Source organism: Vipera berus (genome assembly GCF_964194415.1).
Source record: "Vipera berus genome assembly, chromosome: 3".
NCBI classification, from domain to species: domain Eukaryota; kingdom Metazoa; phylum Chordata; class Lepidosauria; order Squamata; family Viperidae; genus Vipera; species Vipera berus.
The window spans coordinates 119,896,654-119,924,073 of NC_138204.1; the positions used below are offsets into that span (position 1 = coordinate 119,896,654).

Below are 27,420 nucleotides of genomic sequence, written 5' to 3' on the forward strand. Positions count from 1 at the left end.
TATTCTACTGAAGAATCATTAAAAAGTCATTCATTATATATATTTGAGGTTATTGCTACTTAATTTCACTCAAAATATTTACAAATGATTGAAGTTTGGTCATTTCCTTTCCTTTTACTAGAAAAAAAACTATGGAAAAACCCTGATCAATTCTTATCTGGTTTCAGTCATACTTACAAAACAACATATTTATGACAGCGTAAAGTGCCCAGAATTGCTTGACAGTGAGATGGGTAGCAGATAAACTAAATAAATAAATTCGCTCATTACAACAGTTCATTTAGTGACTGTTCGAAGTTACACCACTGAGAAATGTAACTTATAATCATTTTTCATAGATACAACTATTATAGCATCACTATGGTCATGTGATACCAAATTCAGATATTTGGTAACTGACTCATAAGACAATTGTAATCCCCCAGGGTCATGTGATCACCTTTTGCGAACTTCTGATAAGCAAAGTCAATGGGGAAGCCAGATTCACGTAACAACAGTTTTACTAATGTAACAACTCTTACCATTTGTGACAAGAAAGGTCATAAAATGCAGAAAAATTCACATAAAAACTTTCTCACTAAGCAATAGATATGTTGGGTTCAGTTGTGGTCATAACTGAAGGATTACGTGAATACAATAAAGTAGATTTCCTTATTTTTACACAGAAATCAAAGGACATGATAGTTTTTATACAATCTTTTAACACTTTCAATTTCTTTAACAAGATATGTAAAGTTGGTACTCTTCAAAGGAAAACTCACCAAGTTAGTTTTCTCCATCTCAGAAATAAGGACATTGGCTCCATTAGTAGGCAGAAGAACATCAGAATTTTGGTTGCATGAAATATATTCAGCAGTTTGAACTTTGGGAGTTGGAAAAGTAATTTCATGTATCTTGGACTCGGAGGATAGGCAGAGCTGATAGGAATAAGGAATAGTTCCTTCCTCATAATTTGGTGGGAATATAATGGCATTGCTGGAATGGGGAATGGGAGCAAAGCACGGGAGAAATTTCAGATTCCCCGACTGTCTGAGTTTCATCATAATGACTAGAGTTACAGTCAAGAGGAACAAAAAGGAGATCAAAGTTAAAGCCAGCACGAGGTAGAACTGGAGCTCAGACTGTTGCTCTGAATCAATGGTTTGGTTATTTATTTCTGGCAGTGCCTCTTGGAAGTTTTCAGCAAAAATCAGATTGAGACTGACTGTAGCAGACAGAGGGGGCTGCCCGTTATCCTTCACTAAGACCACCAACTTCTGCTTCAGGGCATCCCTTTCCAGAAACGTCCGCAGTGTCCTGATTTCGCCAGTGTGGGCACCAATTGTGAAGAGTCCCGGCTCAGTGGCTTGCAGTAGGTGATAGGAGAGCCAGGCATTGTGCCCAGAGTCGGCGTCCACAGCGACCACCTTTGTAACCAGGTACCCCATCTCTGCCGAGCGAGGCACCATCTCAAAGGAGGCCGAGCCCTCCGCTCCTGGAGAAGGATACAGAATTTGAGGGCTTTGGTCATTTTGGTCCAGGATGAACACCTTCAGTGTGGCATTGCTGCTGAGAGGTGGGGAGCCGCCATCTTCAGCCTTCACCTGTACCTCAAACTCTCTGAGTTGCTCATAGTCAAAAGACCTCTGAGAATAGAGGGTGCCACTTTCTGAGTTAATGGAGAGGTAAGACGGGAGAGGTAGCGCCTCTATTTTGCTAGTCAGGATGGAGAAGGTGATCCTAGCGTTGAGACCAAGATCGGGGTCTACAGCTTTGATGCTGAAGATGGAGGAGCTAGCAGGATTGTTCTCTGCCACGTAGACACTGTATGAGGATTTCTCAAAGACAGGGGCATTATCGTTGATATCCGAAATCTCCAGTGAGATGGTTTTCTGTGTAGAAAGAGGGGGCGTACCATTGTCTGTGGCTATGATTGTAAGATTGTACCCTGGGGTGCTTTCTCTGTCTAAGGGACCATTCGTCAGCAGCTTATAGTAGTTATTAGCTGCTGATACTATTTTGAATGGAAAAGCATTCTCTAAATGGCAATTGACCTCCCCGTTATCCCCCGAATCTCTATCATTTGTATTGATGAGGGCTACCAATGTTCCTATTGGAGAGTTTTCAGGAATTTCTCTGGATGAGGAGGCAAGAATCACTTCTGGGGCATTGTCATTTACATCTAATAGCGTTACTTCAACGTTACAATGAGCTACTAATCCACCTCCATCCCTTGCTTCTACTGCTATGGTATACTTCTCTGTTTCCTCAAAATCTAACTCTTCGTGAATTGATATAAATCCCTGTTCTGAATCCAAGTCAAATTTCCAGTGAGCATTATCAGCAATATTGCTGAAACAGTACCTGATCTGGCCATTGGAACCCTCATCCTTGTCTGTGGCTTTGACCTGTATTACAATAGATCCCTTTGGAGCATTCTCTTTGAGGCTGATTTTGTACACTTTTTGACTGAAGACAGGCGGGTTGTCATTAGCATCTATGACTGTAATCTGTATTTTGGCTGTTCCACTTTTTGCAGGGTTTCCTCCATCAAGAGCTGTAAGTGTCAAAGTAATAACACTTTCACTTTCACGATCTAACTGTTTTTCCTGTACCAATTCTACATATTTGTTTGCTGAGTCACGTTTACTAATATCAAGAATAAAATATTGGTTATTTGTTAAATGATAGTCCTGGAGGGAATTTGTTCCAATATCAGGATCTTCTGCTTGTCCAAGAAGAAATGTGGCTCCTGGTAAAGAGGATTCACTTATCTCTAACTTGATATCACCTTTTAAAAAATGTGGTGCATTATCATTAATATCCTGGATCTCTACTGTTATATAAAAGATGTCCATGGGGTTTGCACTCACCACTTCAAAACTGATGGGGCAGACTGCAGTTTCCCCACAGATTTCCTCTCGGTCAATCCTGTCCTTTACATACAGATTCCCATTTTCAGCATTAATGGAGAAGTATTGCTTTTTGCCTAAAGAAAGGATATGCAGGTTGCGATTTCCCACTTCTGCAGTACTCAGCTTCAGATCCTTGGCAAGATTCCCCACAACGGAACCCTTTCCCATTTCCTCTGGGATTGAATAGCGAACGTGCTCCGAGACAGTCTGGCAGACGAAAGACAATAAGAAGAGGAGACGTACTTGCCTTTTTACAGATCTGCTCTTTGCTTTGCTCCTGCCGTCCATCCCACCTGCGGTGAAAAGGGCTTTGTGCGATCCAGTAAGCTGAGGAGTTTAAATTCCCATTGGGAAGAGAGCAGCAAGATGGTCCTGGGATTCTCCTGAGTTTTATCTATAGTGCAGGGATTTTCTTTTCTCTGCCATGGTGTTTGAGTGTCCCTCAGTCCTGCTCTTTGACTGCTCTGCGCTCGGTGACTGGATAGTCAGAAGGCAGGAAGCCCATCAGATTCCCAGCTCCTTTCTGGCAACTATGTTGGCCAACAGCGGCACTCTGAGTCTCTGATGCAGAACTGCAAGAAGCATCTTAAGAGAAATAACTTTGCTTTTTTCTATTTTGCTGATGAAGGACTGCTTCTATAGATTGCTAAGTGATATCTCTTTCTTGTGTCCTTTTTCAATATTAGAAGCAATAATTTATCTGTCAGAAAATTTCAGAAAGCAAAATTTTTTCACAATTTTTTCCTGTATCACTCATAAGTTTTCTGCAATCCATAACTGGGGGAATTCTTTATTAGCATGATCCACATGACACAAAGCAAAGTGTTTTCAAGTTTCTGAATGCTCCAGAAAGGGATCAAGAAGTGAGAAAAGCTGTTGCAACACAATCCACATTGTGCTGTAAGCCATAGAGAGTCAATAGAACAAAAGTAATACCCCTCAAGCAAAAATGCCCAGTCAAAGGCAGAATTTTAATAATAATAGCACGATCCACATGACACAAAGCAAAGTGTGTTGTAAGCCACACAGAGTCACTTGGCTAATCATTAGTGAGCAATACACAGAAAAGTGGAGCTGAGTAAAAAGCATGGTGGTGTGGTGGCAATAAATGCGTGATTTCTTTGAAACTGAATCTTCAAATATATACTGTAAATGGATATGTGTGATATCAGAAAACTACTTATAAATATGCAAGTCTTTGAGATACATATGTTCCCTGTGTGAGAATATGTTTAAAATAAACATTTGAAAATATATAGTATGGCTCCCAGAAGGGTTTGGCATCATGATATAGAATAGAATTACTCAGGTTTTTCTGCATACCTTCAACAGAACAAAAGTAACACCCCTCAAGAAAAAATGCCCAGTCAAAGGCAGAATTTTAATAACTTCACAAAAAGAATAACTGTGCTAATTTAAATCCATCTGAGTATGAAATCTTGAATGATCCCACTTTTAATGCTCTGTTGTAATTTTATGATCAACTAATATAGGTCTCTCCTGTTTCTCAGCCTACAGTTTCATGTCATTAAAAATTAACACTTCATTTGCAATTTTTGTGTGAACAGTTCAAAAAATTTCTTGTCATTTTCTCCTTCTGGATATTTTCACCTCCCCTGTAAAGCCTGCAGCTGTATGATATTCTGGGAGTCTTCCATCCAAGTATTAATCTAACCTTGCTTGGCTTTGGAGGGATCAGTCAAGCTCAACCAAGATTAACTTGATAAGTGCTGCCACCTAGGCTTTTGATGATGCTATTAGTGTTCTGCTGAATATTTGTTACTATTCTGGTCATTCAACCTGATAAAAGAGAATTTACTGGCTTTGGAAATTTATTTAGAACAAGAGAATTCCACTGAAATTCTTATTGGTGGAATACAATGTTTCATATTCATTCAATTACAAGATGCTCACAAAGTGTAAAGTCTGATTATTCAACAATAATCTCTGAATGATGTGTGAGTAAACAAGTGTGATACGGTAACAAAAAGACAACTAAAAGTATGAAGAGAAATAAAACGTTTATCCTTAGTTGTATATTGAGTGCCTGGTTTTGTGACTTTAGGTAATTAGCAACAATTATTAGAATGTAACATTAAGATGAGAAGGAAAATAATAGTACTTTTCAATTCCTTGAAAGAATGTAATATAGAACAGAAGGTCAAGATCTTTCCTCTGCCACGTGGTAACAAGTTTTAAGAAAGCTCTTACAAGTGGCTTTTAGAAGGAACTTTTCAACTGTATCAGTGGTTTGATAGTGGAACCAATTCGATATTAGATTAGCTATGGTGGCCAAATTGTGATTTTGTGATCTTGGATTTAAAAATCCTTTGCTTCTAATTATCATAAATAATGGCTACACACCTACTAACTTTGGATGAGTGGTACACTTTTGAAGGGAATATCAATACGACCTTCAGTTTAAAAAATCCATTTAATCTAATCTGTAGTTCTTTTATTAAGATTATTCATATATAAATTACTTCTCTTAGATGCTGTGGTATAATCACTATCTATATCCAGTATATACCCTAAGGAAATGATACTTGTAACAAAACAAAAAAATCCAGAAAGTAATACTACTTGAACACTTAGGGATTTTTCAAAATCAAATTAATTAACATAGAATGCTAAATATTTATATGATCTGACGAGAAACCAGAGAATATAGATCAGGGATGTCAAACTGCTGGCCCACGGGCTGCATGCATCATCGTGAAACCGCGCCAACCCCATTGCCAGCAATGGAAAAAAAGTCACAATATGTTGCAACACATCATGTGACGTTGCGAGCTTGACACCCATGATATAGATTATTGAAGAGTTGTTTATTCATATAATGGAGGAACACTTAATATAAAGGCAAAAGCAAATTATTACCAGTGAATCTCGTTGATTCAGTAATATTTTCATACCATAAAAAGCATTATATACTCTTATCTAAACACTTGACATGTAATATTAGATAAGTGTGTATGCGACTGAAAAGTGAATACTTTCAGAGAACTGATTACCTAATATCAGTACCATATCTCTTAGTATTGGCATAATCCTAAATTCATTATGCGATTAGGGAATTAGCATATTTCTTTTAGCATAATTCAGGACATCTTTGCAAGAATAATTCAAATACTATCTGAGAATAATGTTAAAAAGAGCATAACCTCCCCTTCCTATTTAAAACCTATCATTGCAATAAGCACAAAGGGTACAACATAAAAAATTTCTTTTAGTATAAAATACTTTTTAAAAAGGAACTTACCTTGCTATTGCTCTCAGTTGGACAATTCAGATTAATTATCCCACATTCTGAGCAAAGGACATGTTTAAATTGCTTGCCAGAAGAAATATTACCAAATATCTCATTAGGTTTGTCTTGGGAAGTCCACTATAGCCTAATCAGGCAGCCAAAATGATAAACTCACTGATACTGAATACAGAATGGCAAACTAGCTCTACATCCTTTCCTAAGCATTTTCTCTTAAACATCTCTGTCCCTATGTGGAAACTAGCAAGCTACATGAAATATCTAACTTTACTTATTTTTAGCAGCTTTGTCATGCTGGCCCATTGTGATGACTACTGCTCTCCTGGAAGCGAAATTCAGAAGAATCCCTTATAATGACCAATACTTGTGGATCAAACACAGTGGAATCCCTAAGCCGGGTTCTCCAACTCCTGGTCTGTAGACCAGTACCGGCGCGCGGCATGCCAGCAACCCGTCTGCACAAACAAGCAAAGCCTCATCCGCAAGATGCAGGCAGCACACAAAATCACGCACCCTCCGGTCCCTCTCTCCACGGAACCGGGCCCTGGTTTCCAAAAAGTTGGGGACCTCTGCCCTAAGCCATACTTTATTATATTGCCTCTTGCACAGAGATATTAGGAAGAGGTTTATGGTATTTCTTTTAGTGGACTAATCAAGATGCATGCATTTTTTTATGTTCAACTACTGGTGGCTGAATAGTATAATCTTAGATCTCCAGGAGGGAACAGATTCTTCTTTGCTACTGGAAACTGAGAAGCAAAAAGTAAAACCAGAAACAAACTGCAACATGGGCAAAAAAGCAGCTTCTTTCTCACTTTTCCTTTCTTTTTAATAGGTTTATTTTTTTCCTGTATTTTGCACTATAAATAACAAAAATGATTTTTTTTTTTAAAAATGAATGTTACGGATCAGAATGATAAAAAAAAGAATGGAATTAGCTTCTGAATAACAGGTGTATTCTCAGGGACAGATCTATGGCATTTGCATTTAATTGATATTTACCTTCTCGTTATTTTCCACTTGAGGATGCAAACTGCTTTCTCCATCGCTTGAAAGAGGGACCTCAGTTTTTTCACCACCAAGCATATTCTCTGCAATATGAATGTTTGGTGCCAGGAAGGTAAATTCATTCTTCCTGGATTCTGAGGAGAGGCAAAGCTGGTAGGAATAAGGCAGTGTCCCATCTTGAAAATTGGGTGGAAATATGACCCCAGCTGTGGAATGGGAAACGGGAGCAAAACATGGTAAGAAACTGGACTTTCCTGACTGCCGGAGTTTGATGGCAATGGCCAGAATCACTGACAAGAGGAATAAAAATGACATCACAGCTAAGGCCACCACCAAATAGAACTGCAGGTCCGACTGATCCTCTGAGCTGTTCATCTGGCTTTTCATCTCCGGAAGGGCCTCCTGGAAGTTCTCAGCAAACACCAGGTTCAGAGCGACAGAGGCCGAGAGTGGCGGCCGTCCATTATCCTTCACCAGAAGGACCAGTCTCTGTTTCACGGCATCTCTCTCCATAAAGGTTCTTGCTGTCCTGATCTCACCCGTATGGGAGCCAACAGTGAAGAGGGCCGGTTCTGTGGCTTCAATCAGCTGGTAGGAGAGCCAGGCGTTGTGTCCGGAATCAGCATCCACAGCCACCACTTTTGTTACCAGATAATCTGCCTCGGCTGAACGAGGAACCATCTCAAAGAAGGCAGAGTCCTTGGAGTCTGGTGAAGGGGACAGGATTTGAGGGCTGTTATCATTCCGATCCAGGATAAACACCCTGACTGTGACGTTGCTGCTGAGAGAGGGACTCCCGCCATCTTGGGCCTTCACCTGCAGCTGGAATTCCCTGAACTGCTCATAGTCAAAGGACCGCTGGGCGTAGATGGTGCCGGTCTCAGAATGAATGGAGATATAGGAGGAGATGGGAAGTTCTTCTATGTTGCTGGTGAGAATTGAATATGTGATGTGTGAGTTTTGATCCACATCCGGATCAAAGGCTTGAATCTGGAAGATGGAGGCACCAGAAGGATTGTTCTCTGGCACGTAGATGCTGTAGGATGCTTTCTCAAAAGCAGGGGCATTGTCATTGATATCAGAGATCTGCAGCAAGATGGTTTTGTTTGTGCTTAATGGAGGAGTTCCCTTGTCAGTGGCTGTGATTGTAATATTATACTGAGATGCTTTTTCCCTGTCTAGAGGTTTATCTGTCAAGAGAGTGTAGTAGTTGTCAGATGATGGAAGAATCTTGAATGGCAAGTCATGTTCTAAATAGCAAAAGACCTTTCCATTATCACCAGCATCTCTGTCATGTACATTGATGAGAGCAATCACTGTCCCAGACTGAGAATCTTCCCGAATGGGACTAAAAACAGATGCAAATATAATTTCTGGCACATTATCATTCTCATCAAGGATTTTTACTTCTACTTTACAATGGGTCATTGATCCACCTCCATCTTTTGCTGCTACAGTCATCACATATTTTCTGGCTTCCTCAAAATCCAATGGTTCCACAAGAGAAATCATTCCACTGGTTGAATCTAGGCTGAATTTCTTATTTGCACTTTGCGGTATATTGCTGAAATAATATCTGATTTGTGCATTTGAACCTTCATCTTTATCGGAAGCTACCAGTTGCAGCACCAGGAATCCAACTGGTAGGTTTTCCCTCAGACTGACTGTGTAGATTTCTTGGGTGAATATAGGTGGATTGTCATTGGCATCGGTGACATTGATCCATATTTGGGCTGTTCCAGTTTTTCTGGGTTTCCCCCCATCCAGCGCAGTAAGTGTTAGCTGAAGGGTTGGTTCACTCTCGCGATCAAGTGGCTTTTGCAGCACTAAATCTGCAAATTTATTTCCATCTTGACTCTCTTTCACATCCAAAGTAAAGTAAGGATTGGTGCTAAGATGGTAATTCTGTAAAGTGTTTGTGCCAATATCCGGATCTTTGGCATTCCCAAGAAGGAACCTGGTGCCTATTTGTGTTGTTTCAATTATCTCCAACTGGATAGTGCTACTGAGAAACTGTGGTGAATTATCATTAATGTCTTGTATCTCTATTTGTAGATGGTAAATATTTAACGGGTTTTCAATAACCACTTTAAGATTAAGAACACATAGTGGGGTTGTGCTGCATATTTCTTCCCTGTCTATCCTGTCATTCACACAGAGGTTTCCATTTTCTGCACTGATTCTGAAATACTGCACCTTGTCCACAGAGATGGCATGCATTTTTCGACTTGCTAGTTCTCTCAGGCTCAGTCCTAGATCCTTTGCAAGATTCCCCACTATAGCACCTTTTGACATCTCCTCGGGGACTGAATAATGAATCTGTTCCGAGACGGCCCGGTAGGAAACCGACAAGAGTAAGAGCGATAGTACTTGCCTTCGGATTGCTCTGCCATTCCCTCCTTGCCCTCGCTCCATCCCCTCTGCGATAAAGCTGGCTGCCTCAAAATCTCATCGGAATAGTAGGAAACACTCTCCTTTCTTCTTAATTTCTGGGGACCAGCCCTTTTCGCAAGGCTGCTTTGCATTTGTTGCTGTTTCCCCTGCCTTTAACGAAATGCCGGAATCCTCCTTTGGGAAGCCTCTGTTTAGCAGCTCTTCTCCATTCTCTTCGGCCTCCCCGTTGGCTAACAGCGACACCCTGAGGCCAGAGGGGAAACTGCAAGGATTTATTTAAAAGTACTTGCGTGAGACCCGTTTTGGGGGTGTTCAAAATAAATGCCACGTTAAGCAACAGAGTTTTGGAAGAGTTGGCATTCTGGTATTTCTTTTTTCTCCTTACGATGCTTTAATTGTAACATACCTCTTAAAAGTTCCAACTTACCCAAGGGAACATAGACTAGGCTTTCAGAATGGCACGAAAAATAAATTATTATTGATGCTTGAATCTCAACCTTCTGACAGCAGTAGGCAAAATCCCAATATTATTGTCCTGCTGTTTTGATATTTTCTTTCTTATCACAGATATACCTCTTTTTCCCTGTATATCTAAGAATGTAGCTTCAATATTTTAAATCATAGTTTCAGTTTAGATCTATTTTTATCCACTTTGGGATTTTGACAAAAAATAAACATTATACTATAGAATTTCAACAAGTCAATAACTGTTAGATACATGCCAATACATTTTTTCTCCATCCTAATATTTATTATTGTGTTTATGTCAAAGATCAAATAAAAGTACATACACAAAATAAATATACTGTGGTGGTGGGGGCAATGCTGAGTGTGTTGATGTTCATGGGGGAGGCTATTTGGAATGTTATTTTCCAGAAGACACGCTTACAATTGTTTGAGCCAGTTTTCTCTGTGAATTGCACCTTTCGTCTTTCTCTGACTTGTTCTACTTGCCTCCCCCCTGGATCTTCTTTTAAATGAAACCTTCTTTCAGCTTAAAATATCAACTATCAAGTCAGGGAATAGACAGTGCAGAGACCACCAAAACACTACTGCTGTAGGATGCCATACCAGAGCCTTGGAAACCTACCAATGTATTCCTCTACCCTGCTCATACCAAGCATAATTAAGCAGGGGGATATCGTTCGTTTCTCACTCCGTCTGAGTTGTATAATTACAATTCTTGTAGTCTGTCTTCCAGATTATTTTTCTACTCTTCTATCTAAGCATAATAATTGGAAGTATGCCTGAAAAAATTAATCTCTTATATATCCATAGCCAATGGGGCAGGAAACCTCCTTCCCCATCGCCACTACTCCCAGATATCTTGGCTCACTTCCTTACTTCACATAATGTTCCATCCTCTCAGCTAATATACTTTCTCAAGCTCCATCTTCTGGACAAATTGGACAATCATTAAATGGCAGCCAAGAGATACAAAAACCTCTATCTTTTTGCTGCCATGTCTGATAGATTAAATGGTTGACTCATAGATTCCCTTCAGGTCTCAGAAATATATACGTATTTTATATTGCTTCTTCCTCTGTGTATGAGGTACTGCATGATTTCCATGTAAGGTGACATTTGTGTATCTCTCTGAGAGATTAAGGAAAAATAGACTGCAGACACGATTCTGAGAGGTCTTATAATAACTTCCTCCATCCCCACTGAGCATCAGGATCTGGATAGTTCCAAAATGAAGGCATGGTCTCTAGGTATGGCATGTATTTTTTTTTATTAAAGAGTTTTACAAAAACAATAGGTATGGCTTGTATTGTGGCTAACATGGATGAATTATTTAACCAATCATTGTGAAAGAGTATACTCGAAAGAAAATTACATGAGAAATAATAAGAGTGTTTCTTTCCCCCAAATATGGACTCCGTGCAGACAAGTGGTGAAACAGTTTAGGAAGAGATGGCTTGCCCCAAAATCCAACCTTCTCAATCTGGCACGTTTTTTGGGGGGTAGATAATGTGTCCCGTTTTTTTCAAAAATTCAGCCATAAATGATAAAATTGATGTTGTATCCATTTTTAACCCAACTCCTGGCAGATTGTGAAATGGTCCAATTTCTTAGTTTTAGAGAGGTCTAATTAGTCGATTCCTGAAGAAACTACGATGCCATCTCCAACTTTCCATCAGAATCAACACCATTAGAAGCCTAGATGCTTTTCTTGGAGGGTGCTCAGGGTTCTCTGAGACACCTTCTCCCTGTCCCAATATTCCAACGTGATTTTGATATGCCTCTGTAGGTATTCTAATGTGTGCAGATCAAAGCTAGGACCTTATTCTTTTGCCCCTCTTGAAAAGGTCTGGTCTAAATTTCTAAGGGCCACATTGCAAGTAGCCCTGTGTATTAATGCAATTCTAAGGAAGGAGGCAAGACTGTTCAGGATCAAAACTAGTGCATGGATCTTCATTATAATACATTGGCTGAAACTGCTGTTCTTCTCCACTGATCTGAGCCCTTTCCTTATGGAGAATAACTATAAATCAACATGGATTAGAACTATTTTTTAAAAAACTCTCAACATCTTGGAGTCTCCAAGAAAGAGTTCCTAATGGTGGGCTATAAACATGCACTTAAAAGGTAAAAAGGTTCCCCCGCACATGTGTGCTAGTCGTTTCTGACTCTAGGGGCCGGTGCTCATCTCCGTTTCAAAGCCGAAGAGCCAGCGCTTGTCCGAGGACGTCTCCGTGGTCATGTGGCCGGCATGACTAGACGCCAAAGGCGCACGGAGCGCTGTTACCTTCCCACTGTAGTGGTCCCTATTTTTCTACTTGCATTTTTACGTGCTTTCGAGCTGCTAGGTTGGCAGAAGCTGGGACGAGTAACAGGCGCTCACTCTGTTATGCGGCACTCGGGATTCGACCCGCCAAACTGCCAACCTTCTGATTGACAAGCTCAGCGTCCTAACCCACTGAGCCACCACATCCCTTAACATGCACTTAGTGCATTTAAACAAAGTATTAAAGATCAGGAAGTTCAACAGGACCAGTCTGCTTTACCCAAGAATGTTTTTTTGGACAGACAGGCCCCCAACTCACAACCCAGCAAGATATTTATATTATACAGCTGTCTCTAAATTTTAGAGGGCATTAACTATAGCATGCTGTAAATGGTCTACCCAGAGCTGTTCTGGAAGGCCGATATAAAAAGGTTCCATATGAGCTGAGACTGTGTCCCTGTGGATAAGGGGCCATTGAAACTACAGCCAATATCCTGTTGTATTGCCCCTTCTGTAGGGACTCACGGACTCGTAATATCTTACCTGATTAAATATCCCGGAAACTATTATTTTTATGTAAAATTTTATTGTTGGATTAGTGTGATTCAGTTTTTCTGAATATAGTTAAGTTTTGTTGCGCTGTCTGTAAAATTAGGCAGACTTTGGTCACCCATTGATTTCACCACCAAGTGTAATCTATTACTATGCCTTGTTCTGTTCTGTTCTGTTCTGTTCTGTTCTGTTTTGTTTTATTTTAATGTTTAATATTTTTGTGGTGGTCCATAATGTAATAAAGATTGAATTGAATTAGATAATTATTACATGCAAATGTCCAAGAACTCTGCTTATGTTAATGAGGATTTTATTTTAAAGTTACCAAGCTGTGTTTTTTGAGATCTGCATATGTGCATATGTTGATGCTGAATCATTTCATATAAATTAATATTTTTTTTACAGCAGTGCTGTCTTTGGTACGTATGAGGTCCTAAACTACGGTATACTTTTCTGTCCTTTCTTCTGTGTGAAATTTACATTTCTGGCCTTTGAAATCCATAAAATGGTTTTATTGTTTAACTGAATTCTTCTCTTTATATCAAGCAGCTGCAATTAGGTTCTACCACAAACATGTTTTCATTGCTAAAAAAAATTCACGTTTTCTATACTTTAAATGTGGAAGTCCACAACTGCAACAAGCAAAAATCATGACATAGTTGCAGATGTTATAAATTCAACTCATATTTTGTCATTGTTTATGAGTACCTAATGTTGGGGATGCCGCCATTTTCATTCAAGTGGTAATACGAGAGTGATGAAGTGACACATGTTCTCCTTCTCTTATAATCTGCTGCTTAAGTGTAGTGAATAATGAGGAAGTGTGCCTTTATTGACTTTCTTAGATCTGTGAACCTGTGCCACTTCATTGCTCTCTTATTAGAACTCTAAAAAAGAGTTCCAAATTGTAAACTGCTTTGACAGATTTGTCAGAAAGTGTGGAATATGTTAGGAAGAAAGGAAAACAGCGATCCTGTTTAAAAAGCCCAGGTGGTTTTTCATTATTATATATCACTTGAAAGTGAGGTACATTTGTTGTGGCATCTTTGACTTGTTTTTATGCCTCCTAATTTGTGACAAAATTTCTTCTGTGCTTGGTTAATTAGATTACTCTGTAACTCAAATATAATTAGTGTAATCAATTACTGTAACATAAATATAGAGAGAGCAGAAGTGATTTTAGACAAATTATAGTCACAATGCAAAACACAATGCAATTTCATATTATTAGTTTATAAAAATAGCACTAAATATTGGTGTTCATTACTGAGATATTTCATATATAATAAAAAGATGAACCATTCTGAATGCTTCAAATGCTCTCTATAAGGTATTACCAGAATATGTACTATTGTAGAAGCATTAAAAAGTTATCATTATTATTTACTTATTGTTGATATTTCATTCAAAGGTTACATATGTACAAATGTACTTCTTTACTTTCAGTAGAAAAAAACTATGAAAAAATATCAATTCTAAGGTTTTTCTATCACTACATATGAAATACCTATCTTCCTTAAAATCAAATTAATAATAACGTGACAGATAATTGCATGAACAATACAGAAAATAGTTTTCTTTCTATACAGAAATTAAAGTATCTGGTAATTGTTATAGACTCATCTACTGTTTCAGTTTCAGAAAAAAGATACATAAACTATAAAGTTGGTACTCTTCAAAGGAAAACTCACCAAATTATTTTTTCCCATCTCAGAAATTAGGGCATTGGCTCCATTAGTAGGCAGAAGAACATCAGAAGTTTGGTTGCATGAAATATATTCAGCATTTTGAGCTTTGGAAGTTGGAAAAGTGATTTCATGTATCTTGGACTCGGAGGATAGGCAGAGCTGATAGGAATAAGGAATAGTTCCTTCCTCATAATTTGGTGGGAATATAATGGCATTGCTGGAATGGGGAATGGGAGCAAAGCACGGGAGAAATTTCAGATTCCCTGACTGTCGGAGTTTCATCATAATGACTAGAGTTACAGTCAAGAGGAACAAAAAGGAGATCAAAGTTAAGGCCAGCACGAGGTAGAACTGGAGCTCAGACTGTTGCTCTGAATCAATGGTTTGGTTATTTATTTCTGGCAGTGCCTCTTGGAAGTTTTCAGCAAAAATCAGATTGAGACTGACTGTAGCAGACAGAGGGGGCTGCCCGTTATCCTTCACTAAGACCACCAACTTCTGCTTCAGGGCATCCCTTTCCAGAAACGTCCGCAGTGTCCTGATTTCACCAGTGTGGGCACCAATTGTGAAGAGTCCCGGCTCAGTAGCTTGCAGTAGGTGATAGGAGAGCCAGGCATTGTGCCCAGAGTCGGCGTCCACAGCCACCACCTTTGTAACCAGGTACCCCATCTCTGCCGAGCGAGGCACCATCTCAAAGGAGGCCGAGCCCTCCGCTCCTGGAGAAGGATACAGAATTTGAGGGCTTTGGTCATTTTGGTCCAGGATGAACACCTTCAGTGTGGCATTGCTGCTGAGAGGCGGGGAGCCGCCATCTTCAGCCTTCACCTGTACCTCAAACTCTCTGAGTTGCTCATAGTCAAAAGACCTCTGAGAATAGAGGGTGCCACTTTCTGAGTTAATGGAGAGGTAAGACGGGAGTGGTAGCGCCTCTATTTTGCTAGTCAGGATGGAGAAGGTGATCCTAGCGTTGCGACCAAGATCGGGGTCTACAGCTTTGATGCTGAAGATGGAGGAGCTAGCAGGATTGTTCTCTGCCACGTAGACACTGTATGAGGATTTCTCAAAGGCAGGGGCATTATCGTTGATATCCGAAATCTCCAGTGAGATGGTTTTCTGTGTAGAAAGAGGGGGCGTACCATTGTCTGTGGCTGTGATTGTAAGATTGTACCCTGGGGTGCTTTCTCTGTCTAAGGGACCATTCGTCAGCAGCTTATAATAGTTATTAGCTGCTGATACTATTTTGAATGGGGAAGCATTCTCTAAATGGCAGTTGACCTCCCCGTTATCCCCCGAATCTCTATCATTTGTATTGATGAGGGCTACCAATGTTCCTATTGGAGAGTTTTCAGGAATTTCTCTGGATGAGGAGGCAAGAATCACTTCTGGGGCATTGTCATTTGCATCTAATAGCATTATTTCAATGCTACAATGAGCTACTAAGCCACCTCCATCTCTTGCTTTTATCCCTATGATATATTTGTCTGTTTCCTCAAAATCTAGCTCATCTCGTACTGTTATAATTCCAATATGTGGATCTAACTCAAATTTTTGATGCACATTATCAGCAATATTGCTGAAGCAATAGGTGATCTGGCCATTGGAACCCTCATCTTTGTCTGTGGCTTTGACTTGTATTACAGTAGATCCCTTTGGAGCATTCTCTTTGAGGCTGATTTTGTACACTTTTTGACTGAAGACAGGTGGGTTGTCATTAGCATCTATGACTATAATCTGTATGTTGGCTGTTCCAGTTTTTGCAGGGTTTCCTCCATCAAGAGCACTAAGGGTTAAACTAACAGTACTTTCACTTTCACGATCCAACTGTTTTTCCAGCACTAATTCTACATATTTATTTAAAGAATCTTGCTTGCTAATTGCTAAAACGAAATACTTATTAATGCTTAGACGATAGTCCTGGACAGAATATATCCCAATATCAGGATCTTCTGCTGGTTCAAATGGAAATGTGGCTCCTGGTAAAGTGGATTCAATTATCTCTAACTTGATATCACCATTTAAGAAATGTGGTGCATTATCATTAATATCCTGGATCTCTACTGTTATATAAAAGATGTCCATGGGGTTTGCACTCACCACTTCAAAACTGATGGGGCAGACTGGAGTTTCCCCACAGATTTCCTCTCGGTCAATCCTGTCTTTTACATGCAGATTCCCATTTTCAGCATTAATGGAGAAGTATTGCTTTTTGCCTAAAGAAAGGATATGCAGGTTGCGATTTCCCACTTCTGCAGTACTCAGCTTCAGATCCTTGGCAAGATTCCCCACAACGGAACCCTTTCCCATTTCCTCTGGGATTGAATAGCGAACGTGCTCCGAGACAGTCTGGCAGACGAAAGACAATAAGAAGAGGAGACGTACTTGCCTTTTTACAGATCTGCTCTTTGCTTTGCTCCTGCCGTCCATCCCACCTGCGGTGAAAAGGGCTTTGTGCGATCCAGTAAGCTGAGGAGTTTAAATTCCCATTGGGAGGAAAGCAGCAAGAGGGTCCTGGGATTCTCCTGAGTTTTATCTACAGTGCAGGGATTTTCTTTTCTCTGCCATGGTGTTTGAGTGTCCCTCAGTCCTGCTCTTTGACTGCTCTGCGCTCGGTGACTGGATAGTCAGAAGGCAGGAAGCCCATCAGATTCCCAGCTCCTTTCTGGCAACTACGTTGGCCAACAGCGGCACTCTGAGTCTCTGATGCAGAACTGCAGGAAGCATCTTAAATATGTTCAGGTCTTTTACCATTTTGGTTATTTTGATTGTGATGGAGAGCTGAATGTATATCAGTTAGGGTAAATGATGTATGTTTACAGGGTTTTTTGTGTATTTTTATCAACAGAACAAGCGATATTTCATCTCCATGCCAAGGTAGCCACACTTCCTTTCTGCAGCACTCCTATCTTTTTTGAAATCCATAATTCAGTGATCTTCCCTTACGATAATCAATGTACCATAAAAGCAAAATATATGCAAGTTTATCAGTGCTCCAGAGCTTTTTATTGGGTTAAAAATATAGAGGAAGTTTTTCAGAAGAAGGAATACTATCCCAAAGGAGACGTTTAAGCATGAATTGTGTAGTTCAGTCACTAAAAGGTTGTTGTGGTTTAAATACAGAATCACTGTTATATGGTGGTGATGCCAGATTATACTGGCATCACCACCATATAAGAAAGATTGTTGTAAAATTGCAATATAATCTATTGAATGGCATTATGCATCTAAAGTAAACTGAGGAAGAACACCAATGCCAGTGTCTAGAAGTGCTGTCCCTATTATATGGCCTGTTATGATTTCACACATCATATGTTAGGATATTTGGCTCAATTAGTAATTGTACAATACACAGAAATTTGCAGCTGAAAGATCATGATGGTGTTATAATACATTTCATGACTGGTTCAGTGAAATTAAAACTTTAAATTTAGAAATATATATGTATGGCACTAGAAGTCTATTAATAAATATGCAATATATTTCCTAGTGAAGGATTTTTAATAAACTTACTTAAAACTGAATAACATAAGGAATAGGAGTGATTTAGTCCAGAGGTCCCCAACCTTTTGGGCACCAGGGACCAGTTCCATGGTGAAAGGTTTTTCCGCAGACCGGAGAGTGTGTGGTTTTGTGTGCTGCCTGCATCCCATGGAAGGGGCTTTGCTTGTGTGGACCAGTTGCTGGCATGCCACAGACTGGTACTGGTCCACAGACCTGGGGGACCCCTGATTTAGACCTTGTGAAAAGTTATTGTTGAGTGGTCATCCTAAAGCAGTGTTTCTCCACCTTCACAGCTTTAAGATATGTGGACATCATAATTCCTTAGCCAGCATATTAGGAGTTGAAATCCATACATCTAAAAGTTGCTGAGGTTGGGAATCACTGCTTTAAAGTGATAGAAAGAGACTTTCTGGTGACTAATCATATTATTATTTGTAGTCCACCAACAATGTCTGGAAGGAAAGGATGATTTCATCCTCTTCTTACCCTCCATCCACTGCAGTGCAATCTCTGCCTGCTCCATGTTCTGGTTTTGGCAGCTCAAGTCCTGCAATCCAGTTTGTCTTTTGTGGTTTACTTTTTCCCAGGAATATCCTCTTTTTTTCAAATGGCTACTGCACGCAGTGACAAGAATATTCTGTCAACTGGGTTACAACAGTATGGGAGGAATAGTATACAAGATCATGTGAAGCGTTAGTACCACTTTACACTGCAATGGTAAGACCATAATTGGAGTACTGCATCCATTTCTGGTCACCATGATACAAAATAAATAAATAAATATTGACGCTCTGGAAAGAATCCAGAGAAGAACACCAAAGATGATAAAGGGTTCTAGAGGCTAAACTGTGTGATGAACACTTGTGGGAACGAGGTATGTCTAGTCTAGTGAAGAGAAGAGAAGGACAAGGAGTAACATGATAGCAATCTTCCAATATTTAAGGGGCTGTCACAGAGAAAAGGGGGTCAACCCATTCTCCAAACCACGAGAGGCCAGGACAAGAATGAATGAATGGAAGACTATTAAAGAGAGATCCAACCTAGAATTAAGGAGAAATTTCCTGACAATTAATTAGTGGCACTCCAGAAGTTATGGGTGCTCTATCATTGGAGATTTTCATGAGGAGATTGCACAACCATTTGTTGAGTAGGGGGCTGAACTAAAAGACTCCCAAGGTCTCTTCTAATTTTGGTATTCTATGATTCTATTAAATAGTGTTCCAATAGCATAGCGGTTAGAGCCTGTCTAACCTGCAAAGGATGAGTTGAAACTGAGTAGAAACATTTTTTAAAAAACTTTTTTTCTTCTTCAGAGCAATCCAATTTTACATTAGGCTTTTTAAAGCCCACTTGTTGTCTACGGAAATGCTGACGCTGCTGCTGTGTTTTCCCCCAGCTCATAAATAATCCAAAGGAGTAAATATTGCATATTTATCTAACTGGGCTATTTGGGAGCTAGGGGGAAGCTGAATCCCCTCTACCTAAAATAATAAGAAGTATGAAATAATACATTGGTATATTTTTTCCTAAAAGGTACAGTAAAGAAAGAAAAAAGTAATACTACTCTTAAAAGTCTGTGAAGTTTCAAACCAGTGACATTATGCATGTCAAGCAAATTTTATAACTACCACAATAGCGGAGAAAATCCTATAACAGAAGTTACACCAGACAATATTGAGCCAAATGAATTATTGCAAAATGCAAGAAAATAGTTGGTGTGTATATACTTTCTCCAGGATATATAAATTTAATACCTCTGATTTGTACAGTAACCATGTTAATGAAAAAAAATGTGAATTGGGCAAAATCTTAAATTATTTCCCTTTTAAAGTCGTTTTGCCTTTTTTATGATCAACAAATAAGGATTTCTTATTTCTCAGTCCAGCGTTATGTAAATACTTCTGTAAAGGTGGAAGATAAAGATTCCCTTCAGTCAGCTTGACTCCTGGTGAAAAGCAGAGGTGCTTCTTTGTAGGCAGATATTTCCTCTCATTGTCGCCTTCTGGATCTTTTTCAATTTCCATGTCTAGCCTACAACCCTCAGATATCTTGCTAATTTCCTATCCAAGTTATTAACTCAGCCCAGCTTAGCTTTTGAGGGATCAGCCACTGAACCAAAACCAGCCGTATCTTGCACTACTCTTTACTGCAATGCTGAATATTTTTACTATTCATTTCTACTTTTCTTATTTGAAGGGATAGAAGAGAATTTTTTTTGATGAGGAAGAACATGTCAAAGAAATATTTATGACTAAAGCATGATGCTCCTATGTTTATTTAGTTGAAAGATATTCAAGATGTTTGTGTATGAAAAACTGTTCATTCTACAATAATCTGTTCAGAAGTTGCAGCATTTGTGTTTTCATGCACAGCAGAGAAGCCTAAAGAGCAAACAGCAGTACTGGCTAATGCTGCAATGAAAATAAACATACAGTAGCACCCAAGTGAAAATAAAAGTTAAACATTCTGAAGCACAATCTAAAGCTTTGCTGTCAATAATCATGTTGACATATTACCAATTGGCCATTCTTATGGTGCAAAAAAGGTTCCATTTCATATGTAATTTAAATGCAGCCCCATTTGTTTTTGCAAATAGAATCAAGAAGCTTATTCTGCGCTAGCATAGTCCATGAGCAGTGTGGGCCAGCTGGTTTTCCATTGAAAGAAATCATGTACCCTACAATCAATCAACTATTACAGCAGAGTAATTATGAAGTGTGATTGTGTGGATCATAACAAACTGTGGCAAGTTCTTAAAGAGATGGGAGTACCAGACCATCTTATTTGTCTCTTGAGAAACCTATATGCGGGTCAAGAAGCAACAGTGAGAACTGGACACGGAACCACTGATTGGTTCAAAATTGGGAAAGGAGTCCGGCAAGGCTGTATACTGTCGCCCTGCCTATTTAACTTATATGCAGAGCACATCATGAGAAAGGCAGGGCTAGATGAATCAAAAGTTGGAATTAAGATTGCCGGAAGAAATATCAACAACCTAAGATACGCAGATGATACCACTCTAATGGCAGAAAGTGAAGAAGAACTAAAGAGCCTCTTGTTGCGGGTGAAGAAGGAGAGTGCAAAACTTGGGTTGAAACTTAACATTAAGAAACCCAAGATCATGGCATCTGGCCCTCTCAATTCCTGGCAAATAGACGGGGAAGAAATGGAGGTAGTGACAGATTTTATTTTCCTGGGCTCCAAGATCACTGCAGATGGGGACTGTAGCCAAGAAATTAAAAGACGCTTGCTCCTGGGGAGGAAAGCCATGGCAAATCTAGACAGCACACTAAAAAGCAGAGACATCACCCTGTCAACAAAAGTGCGTATAGTCAAGGCTATGGTCTTCCCAGTTGCAATGTATGGCAGTGAAAGTTGGACCATAAGAAAGGCTGAGCGCCAAAGAATTGAGGCCTTTGAACTATGGTGCTGGAGAAGACTCCTGCGAGTCCCTTGGACTGCAAGGCGATCAAACCGGTCAGTCCTAGAGGAGATCAACCCTGACTGCTCTTTAGAAGGCCAGATCCTGAAGCTAAAACTCAAATACTTTGGCCACCTAATGAGAAGGAAGGACTCACTGGAGAAGAGCCTAATGCTGGGAAAGATCGAGGGCAATAGAAGAAGGGGACGACAGAGAATGAGGTGGCTGGATGGAATCACTGAAGCAGTAGGCGTGAACTTAAATGGACTCCAGAAGATGGTAGAGGACAGGAAGGCCTGGAGGAATGTTGTCCATAGGGTCGCGATGGGTCGGACACGACTTCGCAGCTAACAACAACAACAACAATTATGAAGTAGAAACAAATTTGCAAGTGAGTGCAAATTATGAGGTTGCATAACTATTACCTAAAAATAAAAATAAAATTCATACCTCTCTCGATGGGAAACAGTCTGATAAGAATTTAACAGAGACAAAGGCAAAGTTCTTCTCTTAGGAAACAGAAATCAAATCCAAGGGCAAAGAATGGGTTATGTGAAGAAGATATTATAATAGTTGACTGCAAACCAACCCCGTAATGTAGTGATTAAAAATGGCAAACGCAATGTTAGCTGCATGAATAGAAATAAAACTTTAAAATTGCAGGAACTACTTTTTCAGTTTTGTTATACATTTTATACAGATTTGATTTGGATCTGGTTATGACACCATATTGCAGAAGGGTTCAAGATGACTAAAAACAGGTTCTGAGAAGGGCTAAAAGAATGATCATGGAATTTACAAGAACCAGTATGAAAAAAGAGATGAAAGTTAAGGCTGAGAAAGAAATATTTTCCCTAATTATATATTTAGTGCCCTGTTTTGTGATTAACAACAAGTATGAGTAATCAACTATTATAAGAAAGTAATGCTGCAATGAGATGGGATGGGATGGGGAGAGGGGAGAAGAGAGGAGAGCTGAGATAGTACTTTTCAAATCCTTGATAGCATGTAATATAGTAAAAAGTCAGAATTTCTTCCTCTGTCATTTTAGAATGCAGCACATGCAAAAACAAAGTTTTAACAAGGCCATTTGCAAATGATTTTCTTAGAAAGAGCTTTCCAGCAGAATCAGTGGTTTGACAGTGGAACCAATTATGCAGAGATGTGGTTGGTGCCTTTCACTTACTGTGTTCAAACAGAAGCAGTCTAGAGTGCCATCTACCTGTCTTGGGCCCAGTGTTCTTATCATCTTAATAAATTGTCTAAATGAGGGAATAGACAAGGAGTTCATTAAATCTGCAGATGACCTCAAGCTGGGGGTGGGATTTCTACAGCACTGGGTCCTATGATTCTATCCTGGATGCTTTAATTTGGATGTCTACATTAAGTAGAAGACAAGATATGGTGGCAAAATTCTATGATTTTAATTTTAACTATTACCTGGGGAAGCTCTTTGTTCTAGCAAACATTTTATTATAGTAAAATATGAGAAGTATTTACTTGTCTAAATTAAGTAACATATGGTGGCATTGTGACGTACAACATGAGAAAAGCATACAGGGGACATAAGAGCGAATATTTTTAGACTAGAGAACAGAAAATAGTCAAATGACTAATATAACTGAAAAAGATCAGCATACAGATTTCCTAAAATCATTATGACATAAGAGAATTCTCTTACCTGGTATATTTTCTTAATAATTTTGAAATTAATCTATGCAAGAATAAATCAAATAGTACCTCAGAAAAATTTTGAAAGAACTTTGAAAAGAACTTAAATCCCCACTATAAAAGGTACCATCAACTTAAGTAGAATAAATATTAATTGATTTTTTTTTACTTCATAATAAAACTTACTGTCTAGACACAAGAAATAGATAACTAAAGTTTATGTGATAATTTCTCTTTCAAATATTGGAAATTCTTTAAAAAGGAAAACTTACCTTGCTATTGTACTCAGTTGGACAAATTAATTATTCCATTTTCTGTGAAAAGCATGTTAAATGGCTCAGTGAAATATTGGCAAGAAATATAATTTAAGGTGTTGGACAGTAGAATAGAATCTGCTTCTGAATAAACTAATGTAGAAATGAGCTGCTTCTTAGGAAATGGATTTATGGGGTTTCCATTTAACTGATATTTACCTTCCCGTTGTTTTCCACTTGAGGATGCAAACTGCTTTCTCCATCGCTTGAAAGAGAGACCTCAGTTTTTTCACCACAAAGCATATTCTCTGCAATATGAATGTTTGGTGCCAGGAAGGTAAATTCATTCTTCCTGGATTCTGAGGAGAGGCAAAGCTGGTAGGAATAAGGCAGAGTCCCATCTTGAAAATTGGGTGGAAATATGACCCCAGCTGTGGAATGGGAAACGGGAGCAAAACATGGTAAGAAACTGGACTTTCCTGACTGCCGGAGTTTGATGGCAATGGCCAGAATCACTGACAAGAGGAATAAAAATGACATCACAGCTAAGGCCACCACCAAATAGAACTGCAGGTCTGACTGATCCTCTGAGCTGTTCATCTGGCTTTTCATCTCTGGAAGGGCCTCCTGGAAGTTCTCAGCAAACACCAGGTTCAGAGTGACAGAGGCCGAGAGGGGCGGCCGTCCATTATCCTTCACCAGAAGGACCAGTCTCTGTTTCACGGCATCTCTCTCCATAAAGGTTCTTGCTGTCCTGATCTCACCCGTGTGGAAGCCAACAGTGAAGAGGGCCGGTTCTGTGGCTTGGATCAGCTGGTAGGAGAGCCAGGCGTTGTGTCCGGAATCAGCATCCACGGCCACCACTTTTGTTACCAGATAATCTGCCTCGGCTGAACGAGGAACCATCTCAAAGAAGGCAGAGTCCTTGGAGTCTGGTGAAGGGGACAGGATTTGAGGGCTGTTATCATTCCGATCCAGGATAAACACCTTGACTGTGACGTTGCTGCTGAGAGAGGGACTCCCGCCATCTTGGGCCTTCACCTGCAGCTGGAATTCCCTGAACTGCTCATAGTCAAAGGACCGCTGGGCGTAGATGGTGCCGGTCTCAGAATGAATGGAGATATAGGAGGAGATGGGAAGTTCTTCTATGTTGCTGGTGAGGATTGAATATGTGATGTGTGAGTTTTGATCCACATCCGGATCAAAGGCTTGAATCTGGAAGATGGAAGCACCAGAAGGATTGTTCTCTGGCACGTAGATGCTGTAGGACGCTTTCTCAAAAGCAGGGGCATTGTCATTGATATCAGAGATCTGCAGCAAGATGGTTTTGTTTGTGCTTAATGGAGGAGTTCCCTTGTCAGTGGCTGTAATTGTAATATTATACTCAGATTCTTTTTCTCTGTCCAAAGGTCTGTCTGTCATGACCTTGTAGTAATTGTTAGATGATGGAAGAATCTTGAATGGCAAATTATTTTGCAAAAAGCAAGTAAACTCTGCATTATCACCAGCGTCTCTGTCGTGTACATTGATGAGAGCAATAACTGTCCCAGACTGAGAATCTTCCAGAATGGGACTAAAAACAGATGCAACTATTATTTCTGGCACGTTGTCATTTTCATCAAGGATTTTTACTTCTACTTTACAATGGGTCATTGATGCACCTCCATCTTTTGCTGCTACAGTCATCACATATTCTCTGGCTTCCTCAAAGTCCAATGGTTCCACAAGAGAAATCATTCCACTGGTTGAATCTAGGCTGAATTTCTTATTTGCACTCAGCGGTATATTGCTGAAATAATATCTAATTTGTGCATTTGAACCTTCATCTTTATCCGAAGCTACAAGTTGCAGCACTGGGAATCCAACTGGTAGGTTTTCCCTCAGACTGACTGTGTAGATTTCTTGGGTGAATATAGGTGGATTGTCATTGGCATCGATGACATTGATCCATATTTGGACTGTTCCAGTTTTTCTGGGTTTCCCCCCATCCAGCGCAGTAAGTGTTAGCTGAAGGGTTGGTTCACTCTCGCGATCAAGTGGTTTTTGCAGTACTAAATCTGCAAATTTATTTCCATCTTGACTCTCTTTCACATCCAAAGTAAAGTAAGGATTGGTGCTAAGATGGTAATTCTGTAAAGCGTTTGTGCCAATATCCGGATCTTTGGCATTCCCAAGAAGGAACCTGGTGCCTATTTGTGTTGTTTCAATTATCTCCAACTGGATAGTGCTACTGAGAAACTGTGGTGAATTATCATTAATGTCTTGTATCTCTACTTTTAGATGGTAAATATTTAACGGATTTTCCATCACTAATTCAATATTAAGAACACATAGTGGGGTTGTGCTGCATATTTCTTCCCTATCTATCCTGTCATTCACACAGAGGTTTCCATTTTCTGTACTGATTTTGAAATACTGCACCTTGTCCACCGAGATGGCATGCATTTTTCGACTTGCTAGTTCTCTCAGGCTCAGTCCTAGATCCTTTGCAAGATTCCCCACTATAGCACCTTTTGACATCTCCTCGGGGACTGAATAATGAATCTGTTCCGAGACGGCCCGGTAGGAAACCGACAAGAGTAAGAGCGATAGTACTTGCCTTCGGATTGCTCTGCCATTCCCTCCTTGCCCTCGCTCCATCCCCTCTGCGATAAAGCTGGCTGCCTCAAAATCTCATCGGAATAGTAGGAAACACTCTCCTTTCTTCTTAATTTCTGGGGACCAGCCCTTTTCGCAAGGCTGCTTTGCATTTGTTGCTGTTTCCCCTGCCTTTAACGAAATGCCGGAATCCTCCTTTGGGAAGCCTCTGTTTAGCAGCTCTTCTCCATTCTCTTCGGCCTCCCCGTTGGCTAACAGCGACACCCTGAGGCCAGAGGGGAAACTGCAAGGATTTATTCAAAAGTATTTCCATGCGACCCGTTTTTGGGGTATTCAGAATAATTGCATTCAGTTTTGGAAGAATTGGCCCTCTGGATTTTTTCTTTATATTTCTGCAATTGTAATGTATCTCAATGTGCTTTTATTCATGTAAACAGCTGTTAATATCATGATGTACAGTGCAATGTACCTGTCAACTCAGAACTGACTCCATTAGGCCTGGTCTTGTGAAAACAATAATATATTAGCATACTGAGAAACTTCTGCATCTTAAAAGCTCTAACAGAGGCTATGACATTCAAAATAGGTTCAAAGAATGGTGAGTCAGTGATATTATTTGGTTATTTTGTATAAACTGATTAAAGGAATCTTATCCTTCTTACTGTGTAGAAAGTAATGTATTCTAAGTTGCTTTGAACTACAGTATACTTTCCTATCATGAACATGTCCTTTTGTTCATATATATCTAATAATGTAGCTATATTATTTTTATCTGAAAAAGCTTCAGGTATATTAGAATATAATCAGGAAAATAACCAATACATTTTTGGCATTTCTTGTTGTGGTACATTAGCAGTTTTCATACCAATTTGGTCTCTTGGTTAAGGCACCAAGCTAAAAAGTTGGAGGCCATGAGAGAAAGTCCCACATTAGCCATGAAAGCCAGCTGAATGACTTTGGGCCAGCCCAATACACCTCACCTGATTATTGGGGGGGAAATAGGAAGAAGGTGTGTTGGATATATTTTGTGCCTAGAGCTATTTGTAAAAATAATAAAATTGGGATATAAACAAACTAACAGGAAGCAGCAGAATAAATGGAAAAGTCTTCCAATCTCTCTATGAAATGTTCCAGGAGTCTGCGGAATTTTCTTCTTTGAAGAGTCATAAGAAATCTGTTTTTTATGAGCTGGAAATTTTTCTAAAAATCATTGGAATTCTTGAATCATCAGTATTAATTTTGCTCCAGTATGGTTTATTAAGGATGCAAGATAATATAAATTGGATATTCGTATCCCTTTTTTTGAGGTCATTAAATTTAATATAGTAACATTGTTCTGTTTAACACTGAGACTTAAAATATGACCCCTAATTAGGAGCCTAATTCAGTAAATTAGATGCTGGCCTTTGAGTGTAACTTTAAACAGGTTGGTCTGTTATTCAG

General features: G+C 39.5%; 3 protein-coding genes across 5 annotated transcripts in view; all 3 read right to left on the reverse strand.

Annotated features, from left to right (window-relative positions):
• The window catches only part of LOC308665430 (protocadherin gamma-C3-like), a gene marked incomplete at its 5' end in the record, with an annotated part of 208,181 nt that overhangs the window by 137,739 nt on the left and 43,022 nt on the right, over window positions 1–27,420 (reverse strand). The window contains one exon of one of the 3 annotated variants that reach the window (XM_081323456.1): window positions 7,165–9,585. The exons of the other annotated variants lie outside the window; for them this stretch is intronic. Coding sequence (XP_081179582.1) covers window positions 7,165–9,585 — 2,421 coding nt within the window. Of the gene's footprint in view, window positions 1–7,164; window positions 9,586–27,420 lie in introns of those variants that run through there. 3 annotated transcript variants of the gene reach the window in all.
• On the reverse strand, window positions 669–3,182 carry LOC308665511 (protocadherin gamma-B6-like; the record flags this gene model as incomplete). The annotated part of the gene is made up of 1 exon (XM_081323572.1): window positions 669–3,182. One exon carries the CDS (start codon window positions 3,180–3,182, stop codon window positions 669–671), a length of 2,514 nt encoding a protein of 837 aa, XP_081179698.1.
• On the reverse strand, window positions 9,619–26,019 carry LOC308665512 (uncharacterized protein; the record flags this gene model as incomplete). Its single annotated transcript, XM_081323573.1, has 4 exons — window positions 9,619–9,808; window positions 11,953–12,038; window positions 14,539–17,007; window positions 23,599–26,019. 4 exons carry the CDS (start codon window positions 26,017–26,019, stop codon window positions 9,619–9,621), a joined length of 5,166 nt encoding a protein of 1,721 aa, XP_081179699.1.